Below are 21506 nucleotides of genomic sequence, written 5' to 3' on the forward strand. Positions count from 1 at the left end.
TTACAATTAACCCTGTGTTTGTTTTCTTTTAAAGCTTAGACTACTGTCCACCTAGTTAAAAGGATTTAAAAGTGGAAGAACTGAGAGGACTTTTCCCATAAAACAGATAGGAATTAATAAATCATGGGCTCTGGACAACACAATACTATTCAGGTGTGGTGCTCAAAGTGTTACCAAACCATAATAAGTACAGACATTTAAAATACATGTTTAGAAACTTTTAAAGTTATTTAATATTGCTGTGTAATCTAACCATGTGCTTATTGGACTCACCCAGTAGAACATACTCTAAATGAGGCGATCTGTTGTTCATCTCGCATGGAGAGCCACAGGAGTGCTTGCTGTCTACCAGTCATGAGTAGTAGGGCCACATCACATTTCACATTTTGACGTTAGCTCATCAACTGTAATACATGAATATCTGAGGAAATGCAATCATGTATTTTTATAAATTATTATATTTTTATTTTAATCAAGTTAGGGAAGTAAAATTTGTTTGTTTCTTTGTCTGTCTTTAACTCTAACTAATTGCAAAACAAGCTTCACAGGATTTTTTTAAATTAAACATTTTGGTAATGTTGACATTATTGCAGGAGTCCCCCCACTTTGCCCACCTCCACCTTCCCCTGCCTCCCCCCTTCCTTGGCCTTTACCAGATTATTGTCTGTGTCCATGAGGTATGCATGTATGTTCTTTAGCTATTTCCCCCACCTTCTGTGCCCAGTCACCCCTTCTCCCTCCCCTTGGGCACCGCCAGTCTGTCCCATGTATTCATGCTTCTGGCTCCGTTTTGTTCATCAGTTTATTCTGTTCATTAGATTCCACATATAAGTGAGATCATATGATATTTGCCTTTCTCTGACTGGCTTATTTCACTTAGCATAATACTCTCCAGGTCCCTCCATGCTGTCGCACACGGTATATTTATTATATATTATATTTCTATATATTTATTTAGTGGTTAATTTAATTTTTTAAAGAAAAGGTGTGCTTATTTGCTCTAATATAAGTATCAAGAATGAAAGTTGACAACTGTAGCGCGCTTTTACGTCCTGTTCTTTTCCTCGCCCCATTTTACTTTCCAGTATTTCAGGCGCACAACGATGACTAGTGTATGTCTAATATTACGTGTCTTCTCTTTTGAGAATTACATTTTTCATTTGGGTCACTTTATAATGATATTAACAATATTTTTTTTAGAATCAATCCTTTTTAGTGTGTTTACCACTAGTTAATTATTTTATAACATAACTCCATATTTAAGTTTTTATTGTGATCCAACACTGATTGACTTCAGTTTATCTGCAAATAATTTTTTCAGGAATTCTAAATAGGTGGTTTCCTTGATTATATTTATTCAAGTGTACTTTTATGTTTGTTGAATTCAGTAATAAACATTGGGACTTTTAATGTGTATGCCCTTATTTCATTTTTTTCTAGTAAGTTGGTTTTATTATATTTTATAAACGTACCAGCCCATAGCAAATTGGAAATTTTAAAAACCAATCATCCACCATAGAGTAAGAAAGCACTAAGTGAATTACATTGACTCTAGTCTAAAACTGTAACACAAAAACTTTGTCACTAGCAGAAAAATTCCTCTTAAATAGTTAAATAAGTATTACTAATTAAGCTTTTAAAAATAGTTTAAGTTTGTCATAATTAAGAGAAATGTGCACTTAGCCATGTCAACTCTAAGAATTAACTATTAAAAGGAGTTCTTGGCTATGCAGTATGTGATGCCAGGACTTAAAATACAGGCAGTCAAATTCTATATCAAATAAAGGTAACTTGTTTGTCTGGTTTGCTTTATTTCTGGCTACCTAAATTAGTTCTTCTGCAATCTATATGCAGGTCAAGACAACCTGTGGGGCTAGAAGTGATTTTGTAAGTGGAATCTCTGAAAAAGTATTCTAAGAGGAAAAAGCCCTTTCCTCTCTCTGTTTTCTCCTTGGGAAGAATATAAAATGGAAATTAACAGGTAAAGTGTTAACAATAGTCTGACTTGCCATTTTAAGATCTGAGGATCCATTTTATACAAAGGATTTAACAGCCTAGAGCTCAGAGAAAAGGACAATTATGTGCTGGATTGAGGTATATAGACAGGCAAACAAGACACAATTGAAGGTATCCAGATAAGGGTCTGTGAAAATAACTAACTTGATGGCTGAGCTTAGGCTCATGCTGACTAGCTTTCTTTAGGTAAGATGAACATGCTTAAATTCAGCATGGCTAGAACAGCCTTGATCACAATACTGCAAAAATTGGGGCCATCTCATCAGTTGTGGGTGCTATGTTATAGCAATAATATTAATATATGCAATATTACAGCAATAAAATAATATGGATGGTAATCCTATATTAACCTGGTTACTTACAACATCCCTCTCTGTTAAGGATTATCATCTCCACTTTTCAGACAAGGACATGACACTGAGGCTTAAAGAACTTAAAGGGACTTGTTCAGAGTCACAGAACAAGAAATTGGTAGAGTCAGATTCTAACCCAAGTCCATTGCCAAGTTCTGGTTCTGCAGGAGCCATATTTTTTTTCAAACCATGTGTCATGATCTATTAGCATGTCAGAAATCAACTTAATGGGTCACAATCAGACTATTTTTCTCTGCCCAGTCCCCTGTCTGTCTGGAGCTGCCTTGATTAATTTTCCTACTAACCCCTCCAACTTGTCTTCTCTCCCCTGACCTGCAACTTTGCACACGAATGCCAGCTGGTGGGTGGAGATGCTATTCCTTCCTGTAGAATCGCCTCAGCAGTGGTAGCGAGAGCAATCCGCAAACCTTGCCAATGGGAGGATGGCCATTCATCACTTGATGGGTTCGTGCCTTGTGTGAGATCTTGCCTTGACCCTTTTATTAATAAAATGTTAACCACTGCATCACTTCAGCAGCATACACCTCAAAGGTCATGGGTTCTGGAGTTGTGTAGACTCCTGGGTGAGCTCTGGCTCTGTGGCCCAGGGAATGCTACCCAGACTTTCTGAACCTCAGTTTCTCCAGTTATAAAATAGAAATAATACTAAGGATGCCTGTCCCAAAGTGATGATTAGAAAAATATATATGTTAAAAAAACATTTTAAAAAGAAAAGAAAAGAAAAATATGTATGTAAGGGAACCAATACAGGTCCTGTCACAAAGCAGATGCTCAATAACTGCTAATATGATATCATGCTTATAATATTCATTTCCAAGTACTTGAGCAGAATTAAATTTGATAGCACTAAAACCATGGAAAAGATTTAATGGTTCTTTTAGAATCCCAGAGATTTTTTTAAACATTTTTTACATTTATCTTTATTGTTGAAAGTATTACAAATGCCCCCCCCCCATTTACCCTCTCTACCCTCCCCTCCCCAGACCTTCCCCACAGTGCTGTCTATGGGCTATGCATGTACGCATATAAGTTCATTGGTTAATCTCTTCTTGCCCCCCTCTTCTTCCCTCAGAAATATGTCAGTGTGTTGCATGCTTCAATGTCTCTGGATCTTTTCGTTCATGTTTATTTTGTTCATTAGATTCCACATATAAATGAGGTCATGCGATACTTGTCTTGCCCTGACTGGCTTATTTCACTTAAGCATAATACTCTTCCAGGTCCTGGAGAGAATCCTAGAGATTTTTGTGGTTTCGTCACTTAGCACAGTTGCCCTGAAGAAGTACAACCAGTCAACAGGTGTTTGGGGGCTGAAATCCAGCCTGTGCCCCACAAACCAGCTTGTGAGCCCCAGTGTAGGGTTTCAGCCACCAGGAAGAAGGGTGTCTTTTTCTTTAAAAAAATTTTACTGATTGATTGATTTTTGAAGAGCGAGAGAGGAGAAGGGAGAGAAACATCAATTTATCGTCCATTTATTTATGTATTCATTGGTTGCTTCTTGTATATGCCCTGACTGGGGATCAAACCTGCAACCTTGGTGTGCTCTCACCAACTGAGCTACCCAGCCAGGGCCAGAGTGTCTTTTTCTCATTAGTACAAAAGAAACTTCTCAGCTCACTGATGTCTCCATCTCCTGGGTCATCAGAGTCAGTTAACATTATCCTACAGGAGCTTAGAAGTGTCATTTGTTGAACTTCTCCATTTAATAAAGTGCTAGATGAATAAACTTTTACTGTAATTGGTTCCCCATCTCTCAACATATTTGTACTTCTAATGACATTCTCGAACAGTTTGGAGAGGTTCTTCTCTTTGTCATTGTAGAGATGCCTCTAAAGCCCAGCAGCACATCAGGAGTAAACTATTTATAACCTAGGTTGACAAGTAGTTTTTGAAATGTTTTATGGACTGCAAATGTTTCATAAGGGTTCATTCTTTCGCCTTCCACTCCTTGATGTTATGAAATATGACAGAAGGCCTTTTTAAGGTCACCATATATCTAGTTTATTGTAAATGGATACTCTATTTCAAAGCTCTAAGAAACCGATACTTTGGATCAGGAGACCCAGATTTAATTTCAGCTTGCTCAGTTTACATTTTAAATGCCATTTATAAATATTTGCCATTATTGTGCTGTTAAAGAGACCACTGTTTCATGAAACTGGAGGTTGCTTATGATTTCCATTTAGGTGTTTTAACATTTAGCCGAATAAATTGAAATATTAGAAGTGAGTTATGCTATTACAACACTTACCACATGTTAATAATTGAATTGACACTTTACAGGATAAAGGTTTTCTAGCAGAGAAAATAGAATGGTGCTAAATTTCTGGATTCCATGGGTTGTTAGGTCTTTTCTTGGGTGAAAGGCTTCAGCAACACTAGATTCCAGTATAGAAAACCTGAAAAAAACAATTGAGCCTTATAATATGATAAATAGCCTTTCACTTCTTGTACGTCTGTATTTTGCTACTTTGTAAATATTTTCATTTGGATATGTTATCCTCTCTCTCTGTCTTTCTCTCCCACTCCCCACCCCATCCCAACAAAGATAGATCTTAAAAATATAATATTAAGTACCAAAAAATTTGTTAAAAGATACCTACAAAAAGTAATTTTTACAAATTTCAAAATACTCAAAACTACTTATTTATTCACATATATACGTATATGTATGTGTTGTGTGTGTATATGTGTGTTTAAGGAATTCGGCTTTTACTCTGAGTAAGGGCCCAATTTGTCCTTTGTAAAATCTAGAATATTATTTCAATTGGAGACTGGGGCCAAAGTTATGGATACCACCTCCTTAGGAAAAAGGCTGTTTACATGAGAAAACTTTGGTTCTAACCTGCCAGCCACTCTTACCAATGTTCAGAGGAGAAGACAACTAAGTTGCTGTTGACTGCATATTACCATTGTCTGAAAAGCATTTCTGTGGACATATCTTACCTCTAACTCAGCTTGTTGACGTGCTAGTGTCAGGCAGCATATAAAGCTTTATTTTAGGCCAGCACATTAGCCTCAATAATACTAAATTTCAAAAGGAGTATTTGAGATGTATTTTTCCCTGGTATTTGCCACCAATGTAACTGACCCCCTAGCTCTACATCTGAGTGTGTTCTACTACCTTCTCCATCTCCCCGTGTAGTTTAACCTCTCTGGAAGAGCATTGACCCTCTGTTTAGAAGAACGGCTGAGCATTTATGGAGAACTCACTCAAAGCCAGGCACTGTCCCTGCCTTCAAGGAGTTACTGTCCAATAATGGGGAAAATATTACAGAGAGCTCTTTCCAAACTTAGATATTTATCTGGAATACTTCTCAGATGTTTATATATCCAGACCACTGTTTTTCAGCAGGTATCTTTATATTCTTTTTTTTTTTCCCTTAAGGAGGAAACACCTAAGGCTGAGAGATTACGTGACTGGCCAGGTTTGCTTAGCTAAGCTGATAAGTAAAAGAGAAGGTAATAGTGACCAGGTCTGTGGTTTCTCAATACAAAGCATACTCTTTTCCATTCTATTTTCATTGTTAAGCCAATGATCAATTATTCTTGTCATAAATATAAGATTTAGAATCTATATTCACCTCAACTGAATAATATTTTTGTATAATATAAAAACATAACCGTGGACAAGTACACCACATATTTAAATTATGCCAAAATAGAAATGCTGGCACTCTAATCATGCAAAGCCACTTATGGCCAAGTTTAATACAACTTAGGACTCTTGAAAATAGTGATGAACTACTATTCTCTTTTCTTGGATCTTTAAGGAGCTTTAATTTGTGTGTGTGTGGGGGGGGGGGAGTTACACAGGGAAGAAAAGAAAAATATTCTAATACTAGACTATAAATCCCTCAAGGGTAAGGTCTGTGTCTAATTGTCTCTTCAATCCCCAGTATTCAGCACGTCGTAAGCACTTAATAAAAGCACAAATGCTTCGTTGCTGGAAGACTACCTGTTTACTTATTTCCCACTTGTTTGTGTTCTACCTGGTAGTTGCTTTCTCATTAAGGTAGCAAACAAATCTGTGATCTTGACTGTTTCCAACATTAGCTCTTGTAGTTTTTGTTATTGATGTTTCTGAAGGATTTAAATTCATGTTCTGTCTATAGGAGTCCATACGTCCAAGTAAACATGTGAATGTTACCAAATAATTTTATGTTTAGAATCACATATACAAGTGATCGGATTTTTCTCTTTCCCTCTAGAGATTTTAATATCAAATGTGTTCTCTTCTTTGAATGGACTTAAATCTTGTTTATGCAACATGATTTTCTCCAAAAAATCATCAAGTAAAAACTCTTTATTATGTGTAAGGGAAAGAGTGACATAACTACTTAAATTTATACTTTTTTCCTAGTCCTTGGTTTCTCAGCCAAAATCCAACATTGACGGCTTCCTTTCTTTAGCCTCTCAGAATTCTCATCTGTAAAGTCACTGGGACCTTTGGTCATCTTTTACTTTAGGGATCTTTGTAGCTTTGATTCTATATCTTAAAAGATGCCCCAAACTATGGTATTATTTCCCAGTAAGGATTCTAAGCTTTTGGGTGATAATAATATAAAAGAGATTATGAGCTTCATTTTGCATATTTCTGTGTATTGGTTTAAATATCCTCTCTTTTGTTTCCTACAAGGTCTTCCACTTGAGTTAGGCCAGCCAGAATTAATATTTGACCAAATATATGGGCATTATGGCCCAGCCAAGTTGACACGTAAAATGAACCATCACAAGATGCTATCAGATAATCAATTCCTGATTATCTGCACAAATGTAAGAAAATATTGTCATAAGCAATCTAAGTCAGATAACCTAAAATGAGCCTATTGAGCCTTAGTATTAAATGATGAGTTTACAGTTTTACCTCTGTGACTATTATCTACCTAGACAGGTACTTAGATCAGCCTCTATTATATGACCTTTTTAAGACAAAACTTCCAATTGCTTCTCATCACAATGAAAATAATAAAACTTAGAGCCCTCACCTGTCCACAAGGCCCAGCATAATCTGGCCTGCCTGTCGCCCACCCACTGGCTTGCTCCTCTTTAGCCACCTGTTTCTTGCTGTTCCTTGAACAAGCCGTACTCAGTTTGTTTTTGATGTTCCCTTGAGGGATGCTCTTTCTCAGACTTTGCACGACCCACAGGCACTCGGTTCAGGTATCTGCCCCTGATTTTTCTTTCTCAAATTGCACCCCTCCCTGTATAACTCTCTACCCTTTCCCCTACTTTATTTATTTTTTTAAAAAAATTTTTAATATGTCTTTATTGATTTCAGAGAGAGGAAAGGAGAGGGAGAGAGAGATAGAAACATCAATGATGAGAGAGTCATTGATTGAGACGGCAACCCGGGCATGTGCCCTGACCGGGAATCGAACCCCAGTCGCCTGGATCCCAGGTCGGCGCTCAGCAGCTGAGCCACACCCAGCAGTGCTGCCCTACTTTTTTTTTTAATGATTCTTACTGCTATCCAATAGTTATCAGCTACACCCAAAGTACAGCCTAATGGTAATGATCAGAGATGATACGGCCAAGTTGGAATCAAATCCCAATTCTGCTACTTACCAGTCATATGACCTTAGGCAAGTTGCTTTGTCATTCAGTTTCCCCCTCTGAAAAACAGAGATACCACAAAGATATTTTGCAGACTTAATGAATAAACAGATATAAGCTGCTTGGAGTGGTGTCTGGGAGTGAGTCAGGACCATGCATCATCTATCACTATGGTTATGCCCAATGGAATATAAGCTGTACAAAGACAAGGGTCAAGGTCTTTCCAGAGCATAAAAAAGGGTCTGGCCACAGTGTAGACCCAATAAATGTTTGTTGAATGAATTAATGAAGAATCTGGGCGTGTGCCAGCTGAGAGTAGGGAAAATGTACTACAAAGACACAGTGACAAGGTGGAGGTGAACAAACGGAGTTTAAAAGTTGTGATGGAAATTTTTTGTAGTTGAGAGAGCTGAGCATGTATGCGTTTGTGTGTTTGTGTGCATGTATGTATGTATGTGTGTACTACATGTAGCAAGATGCAGAGAACAAGATATAACTGGGATTTTTGCCTGTAGGATAGTTCACGGCAAGGGATGGAAAGATCAAAGGAGAACAGTAAGGTAATTTGGCAAATGACCCACTGAGGGGGCTGTAGGACCAACGGGGGCCCCAGCTTCCCTAGGAAACCTTAACCTTATGCCGAGAAAAGGTTGGAGCTGAAGGAGGAAAAGACTGTGGGGACACAGATTGATGAAGGGGTCTCCAAATTGCTTTTACCCAGTGACAGTTTTAAGCGACATTGACTGTTAAGTTAAAGGAAATGAAGAATATTCAAATCAAGAAAAAATATAGCCAGTAATTGTCTAATGACATGTCCCCAAGTGTTCAGTTTTTGAAGGTCATTAATACATTTTCTCAGTACTTATATCAATCATGCAAGAGGAAGGAGCGGCACGCTGGGAAATGCCTGCTGAACACACTTGATGGAAAGGCTGGTGATAAGTCTCAGAGGAGAGAAGAACCACGGCGGACACGTATGTCTGTGTCAGCGCCGAGGCACCCGGGCAGGGCTGTCCCTGCCTGCGGGGGTTCTCAGGGTTTAGTGCCCCGCCTCGTTGCTGTGGGTGCACAAGCAGCTTCCTCCGCCAGCATTTCCCTCCCATCCGACGTCCCCACCGGCCCCTCCCCTCCCAAAGGGAAGGTTGGAGAGAGTGGTGGAAACGCAGAGCATGGTCAGTTTGGGAAGGAACTTAACCCTCGCTCCCCTCCCCCAGCTCCTGAGCTTACCGATAACCAAGTGAACAAGTCTATTCAATGGCTGTTGAGCACAACTGCCCCTCCTCTTCTACCTTGAAAGCAAGATCCAGGCTTGGCCATTTTAAAGTGCTTTCCTTTATGGAAAACACAGACAGTAAATTGTTGCGGAATAAATTTACGCATCCTTTTGTTTAATTGATTTTATTGGGGTGGCATTGGTTAATCAAATTATATAGGTTTCAGGTGTACAGTTCTATAATACATCATGTGTATATTGTAGTGAGTGCTCACCACCCCAAGTCGAGTCTCCTTCCGTCACCATTTACCCCCCTTTACCCTCTCCTACTGCCCCCCCTTCCCTCCGGGAGTTACCACACCGTTGTCTCTGAGTGTGTTTCTTCTTTGCTTAATCCCTTCGCCTTTCTCACCCAGCCCCCCAGACCCCTCCCCTCCGACAGCTGTCATTCTGTTCTCTGTATCTATGAGCCCATGTCTACTTGGTTTGTTAGTATATTTCGTCATCTTTTTTTATAGGGTTTGAGTCCGAAGTCAGTATTTAAAAACCCAAATGCAGTTTAACCCATTACATTCAAATGAATGGAGAATTATGCACAGAAAACTCTTCTGTTTCAAAACTGGGTGACCTTTATAGTTTCATCTTGTGAATGCTCTGGAATTCTCTTCATTTACCAAGCAGTTATTGAGTAGCTGCGAAATGCATCCCTGTGAGTTTATTTGGTGCTAGTCAATTTGATCCTTTGTTTTGAAAATGAAATTATAAAATCACACCCCCTGAGGATACATTTTATCTTTTAAAGAAGGCAACTCAAAAAAAAATGCTGAAAATATACCCTTTAGAACTTTAACTGAAATCAAAATGGAAGATGTCATTCATGATTTGTTTGTTCCAATGCTGAGTGAGGCTGGGTTTATTCCTGTCTCGCCGGCTCAGGCTCTGACCTGCGTGGTTTGTTGAAGAAGCTCGCCGCATTGTTTCCCTTTTAACATATCTATTAAACAAGACGCTGTCAGTTTATGCGCATTCTCTGTTCCTCTACGTGTTGCTTTTATCTCCCCTTAATAAAAGTGGAAGAGAAAATTCTGCCTTCGTGAGGCGTGATGAAAGTGCTTGGCGCTGGGGCAGCCTGGTGGCATCATTCTCAGGCAAGGAAGGCAGTGTGAAAGGCCCAGTTCCCCTCCGCCAGCCTGGGAGCTGGGAGCGTGCCTGCTGGAAACTTCAAAATCTGGAGGAAAGGACACTTCACGGCTCACTTCCAGCATCCACCCTCTTAATGTGGCACAAAGATATTAAAATATATCACAGCACGTGCAGTAAGTTGCATAGCCACACCCTGCTGCTGCCCCACCCATGGTACCGAGACGAATCAAGTGCCTTGGCAGAGATGGGCAATGGCGGGCACAGCAAACAGAGCGAGAAATCAGGACTGAGAGAGTGGGTGGTTTGGCAAGGCAATCAGGAGTCCAGGCAAATCTAACTGGAAGGTAGTGGTTGGCACGTTGGCAGGCCCACAGCGGTCAGGAATGATTCTGAGGGGCGGGCGAGCAGGAATCAGATGAGCAAGGGAGAACTAACAAGACCCAGATTCCAAAGGGCAAAGTATTGAGCAAGTGGGACATTTAAGAATCTGGTTGGTTGTGAAAAAACAAGGAAACCTCAACAATTAGAGCAGCGAAGTGACCTAAATTGTGAGTGATCAGGATGCCCAGCAAGGACACCTTAAACCGGAGGCTTGTGGGTTTTAGGATCAGATGCACTTAGGTTTAAATGTTGGCCCCACCAATGAAGAGGAGAGTGATTTGGAGCTAGATGTTTAAACTTTCTTGTTCTCTACAGTGGTGACGATACCACCTACCCACAGTAATTCTGAAAGGATTAAATGAAATCCTATAAATTGGGGTTTACCACGCCTGAACCATGGCAAGCACTTGATCAAAGGTAACCATTCTATAGTCTTTAATCATAGGCCTTTCTTGTATTTCCTAACATAACTCGGACGGCTTAGGGCACAAGAGGGAAGTTGATTGTTGGGTACCTACAGTCAGAGGGGGTTAAGAGGTCAGACCTTGGCTGTACTTATTTTTATGACCAAATTGGTATCAACATGATAACTTAATAGAAATCCTAAACAGTGACTATAGACATTACTGACCACAGACCAGACCACTTAGCCCAGCCCAGTGTTTCGATGGAATGTTATCATTTATTCAGATTATCATTGATTCAGTTGTCACTGAGAGGGCTTAAATAATGTCACAATGTCTAACTTGTTTTGAAAAGCCACATTAGTTACTGGTAGAGTCCATCCAAGGGAAAGGAAGGAAAGGGACAAAGAGATGGGGAAATTGTGGAATGATTTAGAAGTTTTGAGACCCCGACCTGAATGAGGAAGGCAATATTGAGAATAGCATCCCAGTGTGGATTCATTTCCCTTAGCTCTAAACCTGTTTCAAATCATTTGTCCATGCTGAATTACATCTCCTTCCCATGTCCTTACAAGAGCCACTTGTCTGATCCCTGAAATAATGAGACCTTTGTGACTAGCGTTGTTGCTGTCATAGATGTATTTTTAAATATCTGTTAAGAAATAAAATGCACTTAGGATATTATTCACTGCTCACATAAGTATTCCATTCCCATTTTTTCACATATCATTGATTTCAAAATGTAACTTTTTACGACATCTGTCATCAATCTTACTTCCGTTCACAATGTAAAAAAAGAAAATGAAACTTCCCAGATAGTGTGTAATGTTTTCCTGTGTAATTAACACCTCGTTCACAGTTGTGGATGCCAGTCAAGGCTCTGTCTCCTCTTCCTTGACATTTTCTTGATACCTTGTTCAGACTGAGCTGATGCCTAAGAGTGTGCTAAATACACACATGGGAGCAGAACTATTTGAGAGGAGCCAGCTGTGTTAGCCGGACCTGGCGATTCAGCGAGACTGCTTACACGCGTCTCCTCTGTGGGCTTGGGGTCCGCATACCATCCTGTATTTAAGTCCGATTATGGCTGTAGCCTTGTTCTTATCATTCTCATCAGCAACAAAAACCATCTGTCAGATAAGTACCAGTCGTCCATTATTAGCATTCTTCCCTTCTTAATGCTCCTGGAGGGCCAAATGTTTATAAATCAAGGGGCTAATTTAAGATGCACGTGGCTCTCCTACTGCAAGTCATCCTGGAAGCATCAGGTTATTTTTACTGCTGCAAATCTATAGATGTCACTTATTTCAAAAGTGTTGGCTTGTTGTTTTTTCTTCCTGACAATAGTGACTCTCCGTGGCCTTGCACACAGTAAATGCGGATGGGAAATATCATTAGATAATTCCAATAAAATCATTTCGTTGTGGTAATCTGGTTTCAGTTTTTAAAATTTGTATTGAAGGATAACATATATTCAGAAAAATATGTGTATCATAAGAATGCAAATTGATGATTTTTCATAAAGTGAACACACCCCTGTAACCAGCACACACTTCAAGAAACAGAATATCAACATCACCAACCCCATAACCCCGGGGCATGCTCTTTCAGTCACTCCCACTCCTACATCAGTAACCTATTGTAACAGAATAGATTCATTTTACCTGTTTTAATTCCTAATATAACATTATGTTTGAAAGATTTATCCATACTACTGCAGGTAGTTATATTCCATTCCTTTTCTTCATTTTAATTGCTATATAGTATTCCATTATATGAATAACCCACAATTTATTTTTTCTATTTCTACTCTCAATGGGCATCTTTAAAAAAATTAATTAATTAAAATATATATATATATATATACATATATATATATATATATATATGTGTGTGTGTGTGTATATATATATATATATATATATATATATATATATATATATAGTTTACAATATTACAGATGTCCCCCATTTCCTTCCCTTTGCTCCCCTCCACCCAGCCCCTGCTCCACCCCAGGCCTTCTCCACACTGCTGTGTCCACCAGCTATGCATATATGTACATAATCTCTTGGTTAATCTCTTCTCATCCTTAATGGGCATCTTGATTGTTATTTTAGATGAAAAAAATCCATATGCATCGTTAAGAGTTAGTTACATTTTTTTAACTGATTCACAATGCATATTTTAGAAGGTTTTCTTGGTCTGTTATCAAACATTTTTAAATTAAAAAAATGTAAAATTGGATAGATGATGGTAGAAGAGCATGGAGGAAAGGAACTAACATTTATTATTACCACAATGTATCAGACAGTGCATTAGGAGTGCTTTATTTTTTTAATTGTGTTTAAAAATAAAAACCACATAAAATAAAATTTACAACCTTAACCATTTTCAAGTATACAGTTCAGAAGTATTAAATATATTGACATTGTTGTGAAACAGATCTCCAGAAATTTCAGCTTATAAAACTAAAAAATAACACCCCCCCCCCCCCAGCCCCTGGTAACCACTATTCACTTTCTCTTTCTATAGATTTAGCTACTCTAAGTATCTTGTATAAGTGGAACCATATAGTATTTGTCTTTAGTGACTTATTTCATTGTGCTTATTTCAGTTAGCATGTTATCAAGATTCATCCATGTCGTAGCATGTAACAGTGTTTCTCTCCTTTTTAAGGCTGAATAATATTCCACTGTATGTATATGCTACATTTTGTTTATACATTTACCTGTTAATGGACATTTAGCCTGCTCCCACCTCCTTGCTATTCTGAATAGTGCTGGTATGAACATGGGTGTGCAAATATGTCTTCAAGACCCTCCTTTGAATTATCTTGGATATATACCCAGAAGCGAGATTTCTGGATCATATGGTAGTTTGACTTTTAATTTTTAAGAACCTGTATAGTGTCTTCCACAGCAGTTGCACCATGTTAGTCTCACCAACAGCGCACAAGTGTTCGAATTCTTCCACATCCTCCCCAAGACTTATTTTCTGTTTTTTAAAAGTAGCCATCCTAATGAATATGTGATAGGAATTTTCTATATGATCTCTTTTTTAATCCTTAGCAAACTTGTTGCACGCTATAAGTGCCAATTTTACAGCAATGAAATCTTGACATTAAAAGTTTTCATAAGTGAAAAGCTGGATGTTAGTCCTGGTGCTCTTGAACTTGACAATGGGCTTTTTATTCTCAAAGTTCTACATAATCACAAAATCAGTTGAGCTCTTGAGTTCTGAGCTACAAGAGTTACAAGGTATTAGGGGCTCCACAAGATTATCTGACTTTAAATATGGAATAAGAGCTTGAGATTAAGAGCAGGGTTTCTCAAAGTGCAGCCTCCAGGCCAGTAGTATCAGCATTACTGGGAAATTGTTAGAAATGCAAATTCTCAGGTCTCACCCCAGACCTACTGAATCAGAAACTCTGCAAGTGGGGACAGCAGTCTCTTTTAACTAGTCCTCCTGACAATGCACCATCAGGTTTGAGCACCACTGGGCTTAAATCATTCCAGAAATATCTAAAATACTGCTAATAACCTTTACATTGTTGCCAAGCAAGAAACTGACATGTTGAGCACTGAGGTTTCCAGGGCAACCTGATATAGTAAATCTGTGTTTTGTGCTGTATATTCCAGTTTTTAGAAAAGTGTTGGATTAACCCAATTGTAATTATGCTGGAACAGTAGGTCTTTATCCATTTGGAGATTCAGCCAAACTCCAATTTGCTTATGAACAAATGGTGACCTGGGAACAGAAATCCTAACCAGGAAGGCCACACGCAGCTCAGCATTTGTCTGCTATCTGCCAGGATTTTCAACCCCACCCACAGCCAGCTCCCTACTTTTTGTTTCATACTACAATGAATGGGTCTAGAGTGAACCCTGTAATGAAGGGACTGAACTAAAAGGAGACAGAGTGGGAACAAACACACAATAACCAGTCCTCCCATCAGTATACGGAGTGGGAACAAACACTCCATAAGTGCTCCTCCCATCAGTATCAGGAGGGTGCTCCCTTGCACTCTCACCGTCAGCCCCTGGCCCCAGGTGTCCTCACCTAATTCCTCAGAGCCCTGTGGGGAAAAGAACAGGGAACCACAGATTACACTTTCCTCAGAAAAATGGAGAAGTCTGATTTTAGCCCTAGGGTGAGAGTTGTGGTTTATGCCTGTTGACTTAGCACAATTATTAATAACAAAATACTCTCCGAATTACCTTGGCTTAAATCATAAAATTTCCCCTACCAAAAATCTACTGTTATCTCTTAAGTAGGGCTTTGGCTTTCCTTGATGCTTTTAAGTGAAAAGAGAGATCTTTTGGAGGAATGGGAGTCTATGAGACTCTCTTCAGTGCAGCTGGGGCCTTGAATGGGCAGAAGAAGACAAAGGAGTTCATTGCTGGGGCTCCTGGAGAGTAGGATGATGTCTGAGAGGGGGCCTGAACTATTATATTGATAGAAATTGTGACCCCATCTTTCCCTTGCATTCTGGAGTTTCCACCCACGTTTTTCATCCATTCACCCCTCTGCTCTGTCTGGTCAGAGCCCCTTCTACAGGTTACTGAGACTTAGGGCTTAAGGTAAACCCCGTTCCTAAAATATATTTGGTGGAATGGCTAAGAAAATGGTGACCGTGTTGCTTTGTAAAGCACATCTTTAAAAAAAGCTATTCATATCTGCCTCAGGTGTTCCTAGAAACTCAAGACTAGAAGCCATGTTTAAACTGAAATTATGTGCTGGCATAAATTACCTACTCACAATATGTTCCAATAATTTAACAACCTGGAGAATATTTTACGTGCACGCACACTCTTAGCAAGGATGCATAAACCCAATCAGCATTCCCTGCGCCCCTGCGCCCCTGCAATGCGAGGCTGACTTAAATGATCCTGTAAATCAGCAGGGATAGGCCAGGATGTGGATGTTTGTTTGCCCAACCACACTGAATTGTGTTTTTCACTCCTCACCTTAAGACATGCCAATGTTATGTCACCACATCTGACACTTGGTTTGTCTTAAACATGAACTCTGTGATAAAAGTTGATCAATAGGCAGCCTCGTTTCCCCCACTTCCTGCCCAGATCAATAAACGTGTCTCCTTTAAAGAAAGGGGAATGCACACAAAGGTTGATCCTATGGTTTTAGCTTACCTCAACCTAAAAAAAACCCATCACCTACTTGAATGCCATTGATTTTGTTCCTCTGTTCTCTTGTGAATTAGATTACAGTGCTTCCTCTTTCTAAGTAAACTTTTTATCATTGATTAGTCCTCAGGGGCTAATTGACTTACATTTACTGAAAGACCCAATAAATTGATTTTCAGAATGTTAAACTACAAGACTAGAAAATGGTGTGCATGTATGTAACACTTTTTATGGATACAGAATATTAAGTTATATACTTATTCCAATCTTATAATCTCCCAAAGGAACTCCAAGGTTCAGATCTCTAAAACAGAAAGTAGATGAAAACACCACTAATTGTATTTTTAGCTTTAATAAAATGTTTTAAAATCTGTTCTGTAGATGTTAGCTAGGATTATCTATGAAACAGCTTCTGTTTTTATAGTCCTTGGTGGTATAAACTTAACTTGCCTTCAGCCACCATGGAAGTATTTCCCACCCAATCACAGTGTAGTATGTGATTACTTAACTCCCAAAGCTGACTCCGCTGGTTCAGCTGGCATTGGACTTGCTACCTCATGCCAGGCCTAGATGAAAACTGAGGAAATCTAACTTTGTCTGACTCTTTCAGTGCAAGAAAATCAGTGAATGAAATGGGCCTTTCTGTGTTTATGCTTATAATTCTCCCAAGAAGTCCTTAAAAGATCAACCCTGTGCTTTTACTTTTTTCCAATAGAAACAAGCCTTAGTATGTATTGATATGCTACCACCAATATGGTAATTAAAAAGTTATTAGTAACAATGAAAAAACATGGCCATATTTAGAAAAAAATGCTGAGAAATGTTTCACATTCAGAATGTATGCTTTCAACACCTAAGCTTGCTTACTTCTATTAGAAAGGGGAACAAATTTAAGAAAATAAATTCATAATAAATAACTGCTCTTTAACTGATATTAAGTACACAGTTACTTAGAGATGTTAGCACGATCTTAATTTTCTAACTCTTGGAATTGGAATTTAGCTGGTTGTGAACTTGGGAGAATTAACGTTCAGTCACAATAATGAAAGTTAATAAGCAAGTATATATTTTAATTCACTTATAAAGCAGCTTAACAATCCAAAGGGAAGAAAAGAGTTAGTTAATGTGCTTTATACAGCATATATAATTATGATGTAGTTTAGGGAAGTGCATTTCAAACTTTAGTGAGCATAAGAATTACCCGACGTGGTTTTTAAAATGCAGATTCATCACTCCCTTCCCCAGAGGTTCTAAACCAGTAAGTCTCAGATGGAGCCCAGGAATATGCATTTTTAGCATCCAATGTCACCCTCAGGTAACTCCTATAAAATTAGAATTCAGACCACTCTTTGAGAAAAACCAATTTAAGATGACAAATGCATGTGCTATTTGCATCTGAAACCACAGAATCTTCAGATAAAATGTCAATCTTAGACCATCTTTCGGGTACTTTAGATCACTGTACTAGATTATCAAGGGTTGCTAATAACAGTTAAGATTTATTCATTCCAGGCGCTATTTTTGTCATCTTGGTTGTTAAGATTTGGCCCATAACTTTTAGACTTCATTGATGTTTTAAATGTCATGTGGACTTGGAATTGTTTTTTAACTTTTAGTTAATTTTTACTGCCTTTAACATTGCCATTTAATATCGTCTCATCTTAAAAATAAAATGGGATCACATCATTTATTGCCTGTATCTCTTTGATTTCAAGGGAAGAAGGGGAAAAACAGGCCCTCCAGGAAAGCCAGGACCCCCAGGACCACCTGTGAGTAAACAACAGAATGACTGTTTTTGCAGAGAATCCCTCTTTATTTCTGTGTGTTTATCTAAGGGCTGTTTTACTCCCTTGTAGATAATAATTCCCATCTTTCTACTGTTTAAAAATGGTTGTACTGCCTATATCTCCCACCACCACAAAAGCCGAGAGATAGGGAGGCTGGTAGCTGTCAGCACACCTCACCCGTATCTTCATTGCACAACAGAAACAACTACACTTCCTAAGCCAAGACTCCACAGAAATGAATCCTGTTCCAAACCCACCTGACTCCATCTCCTCAGTTTCTTAACAGCCAGGCTGGTCATGAGTTAGATCTCTGGGGAAGCGTGTGCATCTTTCTTGAGACACTATTTTGTTAGTAGAATTTCATAGAATGCTGTTGCTAAAGAGAGCTCTAAAGATCTTCTAGCCAATTAGCTGTTCTTTTCCTTTACCTCACGCTTCTAGAAAAAGTATTCCATTTCTTGTGGTTCTGCCAACTTTTTAACCCACCAGAGTCCGGTTTGTGCCCAAGCTGCTCCAATGATGCTGCGCTGTCTGCAGTCACCGGTCCCTCTGAAGTGTGAGATTCCTTTTCAGGCTTCATCTTATTTCACTGCTGTACAGGAACTGACACTGTTGACAGCTCCCTCCTCGAAACTCTCTGTTCTCTTGGTTTAGTGACATTGATTTTTTCCCTCCTACCTCTGGGACCATTCTTTTAGTCTACTTCATTAACAACACTCCCTCTTCCCCTATCTATATGTTGCCTGGATTAAAGATTCCCAGTCTTTTATTTCAACCCAGACATCCCTCCTGAGTTCCAGACTTGTGCATCTCGCTGTTTGCGCAGCATCTCTACCTGGAGGTCCCCTACCTACTACAAAAGTAGCAGGACCCAAACTGAACTCTAATAGTAATAATCCTAGAATGTTTTCCCCTCCCTCATCCTCCACATCCAGACAGTTCCTAAATTTTGTCATTTCTACAGCCCAGTAGCCCATGAACCTGTCTCCTCCTCTCTTTCCTCATTGCCACTGCCTTAGCGTAGGCCCTTGTCAATTTGAATTTGTATTTCTGTAGCCATGTCAGAGCTGGTCTCATTGACTCTACCTTCCACAAGCAGAGTAATATTCATAAATCATAACTGTAACCATGTCAGTCTTTGGTTTAAAGCTGTTTAATAGCTTCTCTTTCCTTCAATGACACTTTCTGCATGCCATTCTAGACCCTTCGTAGTGTGCCCTATACCTATCTTTGCCTCTCCTTCTCTGTGCCCTCCTGTCTTTTGCAGCTTATAGTGTAATCTCCCTTTACTATCTCAAAAATGCCGTGCTTTGTAAATGTTCTCCCAGAGACCTAGAAGAGCATCCCTCTCTCTTCATGATTCAGGTCATCAGTTCTCCTACATACCTTTGCCAGGGCTCTCAGTATGTGCGGTGTCATCTTCCATGATCCTATAATATTATATCTCCTACAGATATAACTGTCATTTTCCTTGTCTGCCCATTGCACTGTGAATTTTTTTAAACCTCTATTTTATCACCATTGCTTAGCACAGTTTCTGGCATGTAGTATGTGACTATTAATTATTTAATGAATAAGTAAACAAGTGAATATGTTTTGTAGATGAGAAAATGAAGACCACACCATAAGGAGCTTTTTAAAGGCCTGAACCACCATGAGAGGGCTCCAGACCAGACCTAGAACCTTAGGAATCTTAGGGTGTGGTCATGTGCCAAAAATGATTGCTGTTCTGTCATGGATTTCATTTCATCAACTTTAGCCATTCAAGGGAATTGTTCTATCAGCAATTTACTGGTGTCAATTGATATTGATTATAAAAGCAAGCGGGGGGGGGGGGGCGGGGGGGAGAGGCATAAATTGGAAATCCTGGAATCCAGCCTTTAAAGGAATCAGCTTTATTGATTTTGATTCCAAGGTTTCTGGCAAAACAGAGAACACATTGTAGGACTTTCAATAGCTGTCTTCTGCTGCAAAGAAAAAAAGCTGGTGAACACTAACAGGCAAGATTATTCCTTCACGTAGTTTTCTAAATGTGTGATGCTGCATTCAAGACAGGATAATTGTTGTCTCCGAGGAAGAATTTGAATGATGAAGGCCTTTATGACAAGTTTGCCAAATGTCTAGGAGAGAAAAGGATCACACGGAATCCTGGAATGAGTTCTCAACTATAGATCAAAAGAGTTGACTGGATAATTTAGAAGATTAAGAAATATGCAGCTATATGAAAATATTTACAATATTCAATTCCACAGGTTTGTTTATTGCAAGAATGTTTGGAGGAGGGAGGTATTTAATTTCAAGTACAAGTATTATATTTGGAATTTAAACTCAGCTATGGGTCTGATACATAGTGGTCATTAAATCCCAAGTCCACAGTATTTAAAAGAAAAAAATGGTTTATTATTTTTTGTAATGTAATAAGATACCAATTTTTTAGACTACAAAAATAAGGGGAAAAATCTAAGCAAAAAAGAGAAGGTTTTTATTATAGGTCAGCTTTTGCTTAAAAGAAAAAGTATTTGACTATACCATCACCTCATTTCCTGCTTAAGAATTATGGTTTATGGAAATTCCTTGTCTTTTTTATTCTGGAATAACTTCTCTAGTTGGCTAAAATATCTTTTCTCTAATACATGTATTACAAAAAATGTCTCTTGGGAAACAGTTTACATTAGCTTTTAGATTTTTCTGGAGTTGTTTGCATATTTGGTTGAATTGATGACGTTCTTACCAGCAGGTTGCAGAAACTCCTCTGAAGCACATTTGTTTCCCAAATGTTAGAAATGAACAGAGTTCTTTGAAATCAGTCCTTTCAAGATCGTATTAACTAATATTTTAAGAAAATGAGCTCATAAAAGCAATCAAACTGTTCCTAATTCACATTGTTTAATAGTTTCCCAAGTATTTCTTTAAGGCCTGCTATGTGCTTAATACTCTGTTAGGAGCTGGGCTTGCAAAAAATGAGTAAGATATTGTCCTTGTACTCTAGGGATTCAAGGTTAGTTCACAGAAATGTGAACAGACAATTTAGAAAAGATAATGGTTGGGGTGGTTTCCTTCAGGAATTGAAAATTGAAGCATAAAGCCTTAAAAAAAAAAAAAAAAAGAGGAAATTTCTGCCAGTTACTACAACGTGGATGAACCTGGAGGACATTATCCTTAGAGAAATAATCCAGCCACAGAAGGACAAAGACAGCATGATCCCACTTATATAAGATTTCTAAAATAGTCAAACTCATAGAAGCAGGGAGTACAAAATTGGTTGCCAGAGGCTGGGGGAAGGAGAAATGGAGAGTTGTCATTCAATGGGTATAAAGTTTTAGTAATGCAAGATTAATAAATTCTAGAGTCCTACTGCTCAACATAGTGCCTGTTGTTAACAATGTGATATTCACTCCAGAATCTGTTAAGAGGGTAGATCTCATGTTAGGTGTTCTTACCACAAAGACAAATAGAAAAACCAAGGAAACTAAAAAACTCTGGGAGGT

At 38.7% G+C, this 21506-nt stretch overlaps 1 protein-coding gene across 1 annotated transcript in view; it reads left to right on the top strand.

The window, feature by feature from the left end:
* Positions 1–21506, top strand: part of COL19A1 (collagen type XIX alpha 1 chain) — a 284762-nt gene that overhangs the window by 167862 nt on the left and 95394 nt on the right. The window contains exon 17 of the mRNA XM_081141246.1: positions 17947–18000. Within this exon, the coding sequence (XP_080997372.1) occupies positions 17947–18000 (54 nt within the window). The remainder of the gene's footprint in view (positions 1–17946; positions 18001–21506) is intronic.

The sequence above is a fragment of the Miniopterus schreibersii genome (assembly GCF_964146895.1).
Source record: "Miniopterus schreibersii genome assembly, chromosome: 6".
In the NCBI taxonomy this organism is placed as follows: domain Eukaryota; kingdom Metazoa; phylum Chordata; class Mammalia; order Chiroptera; family Miniopteridae; genus Miniopterus; species Miniopterus schreibersii.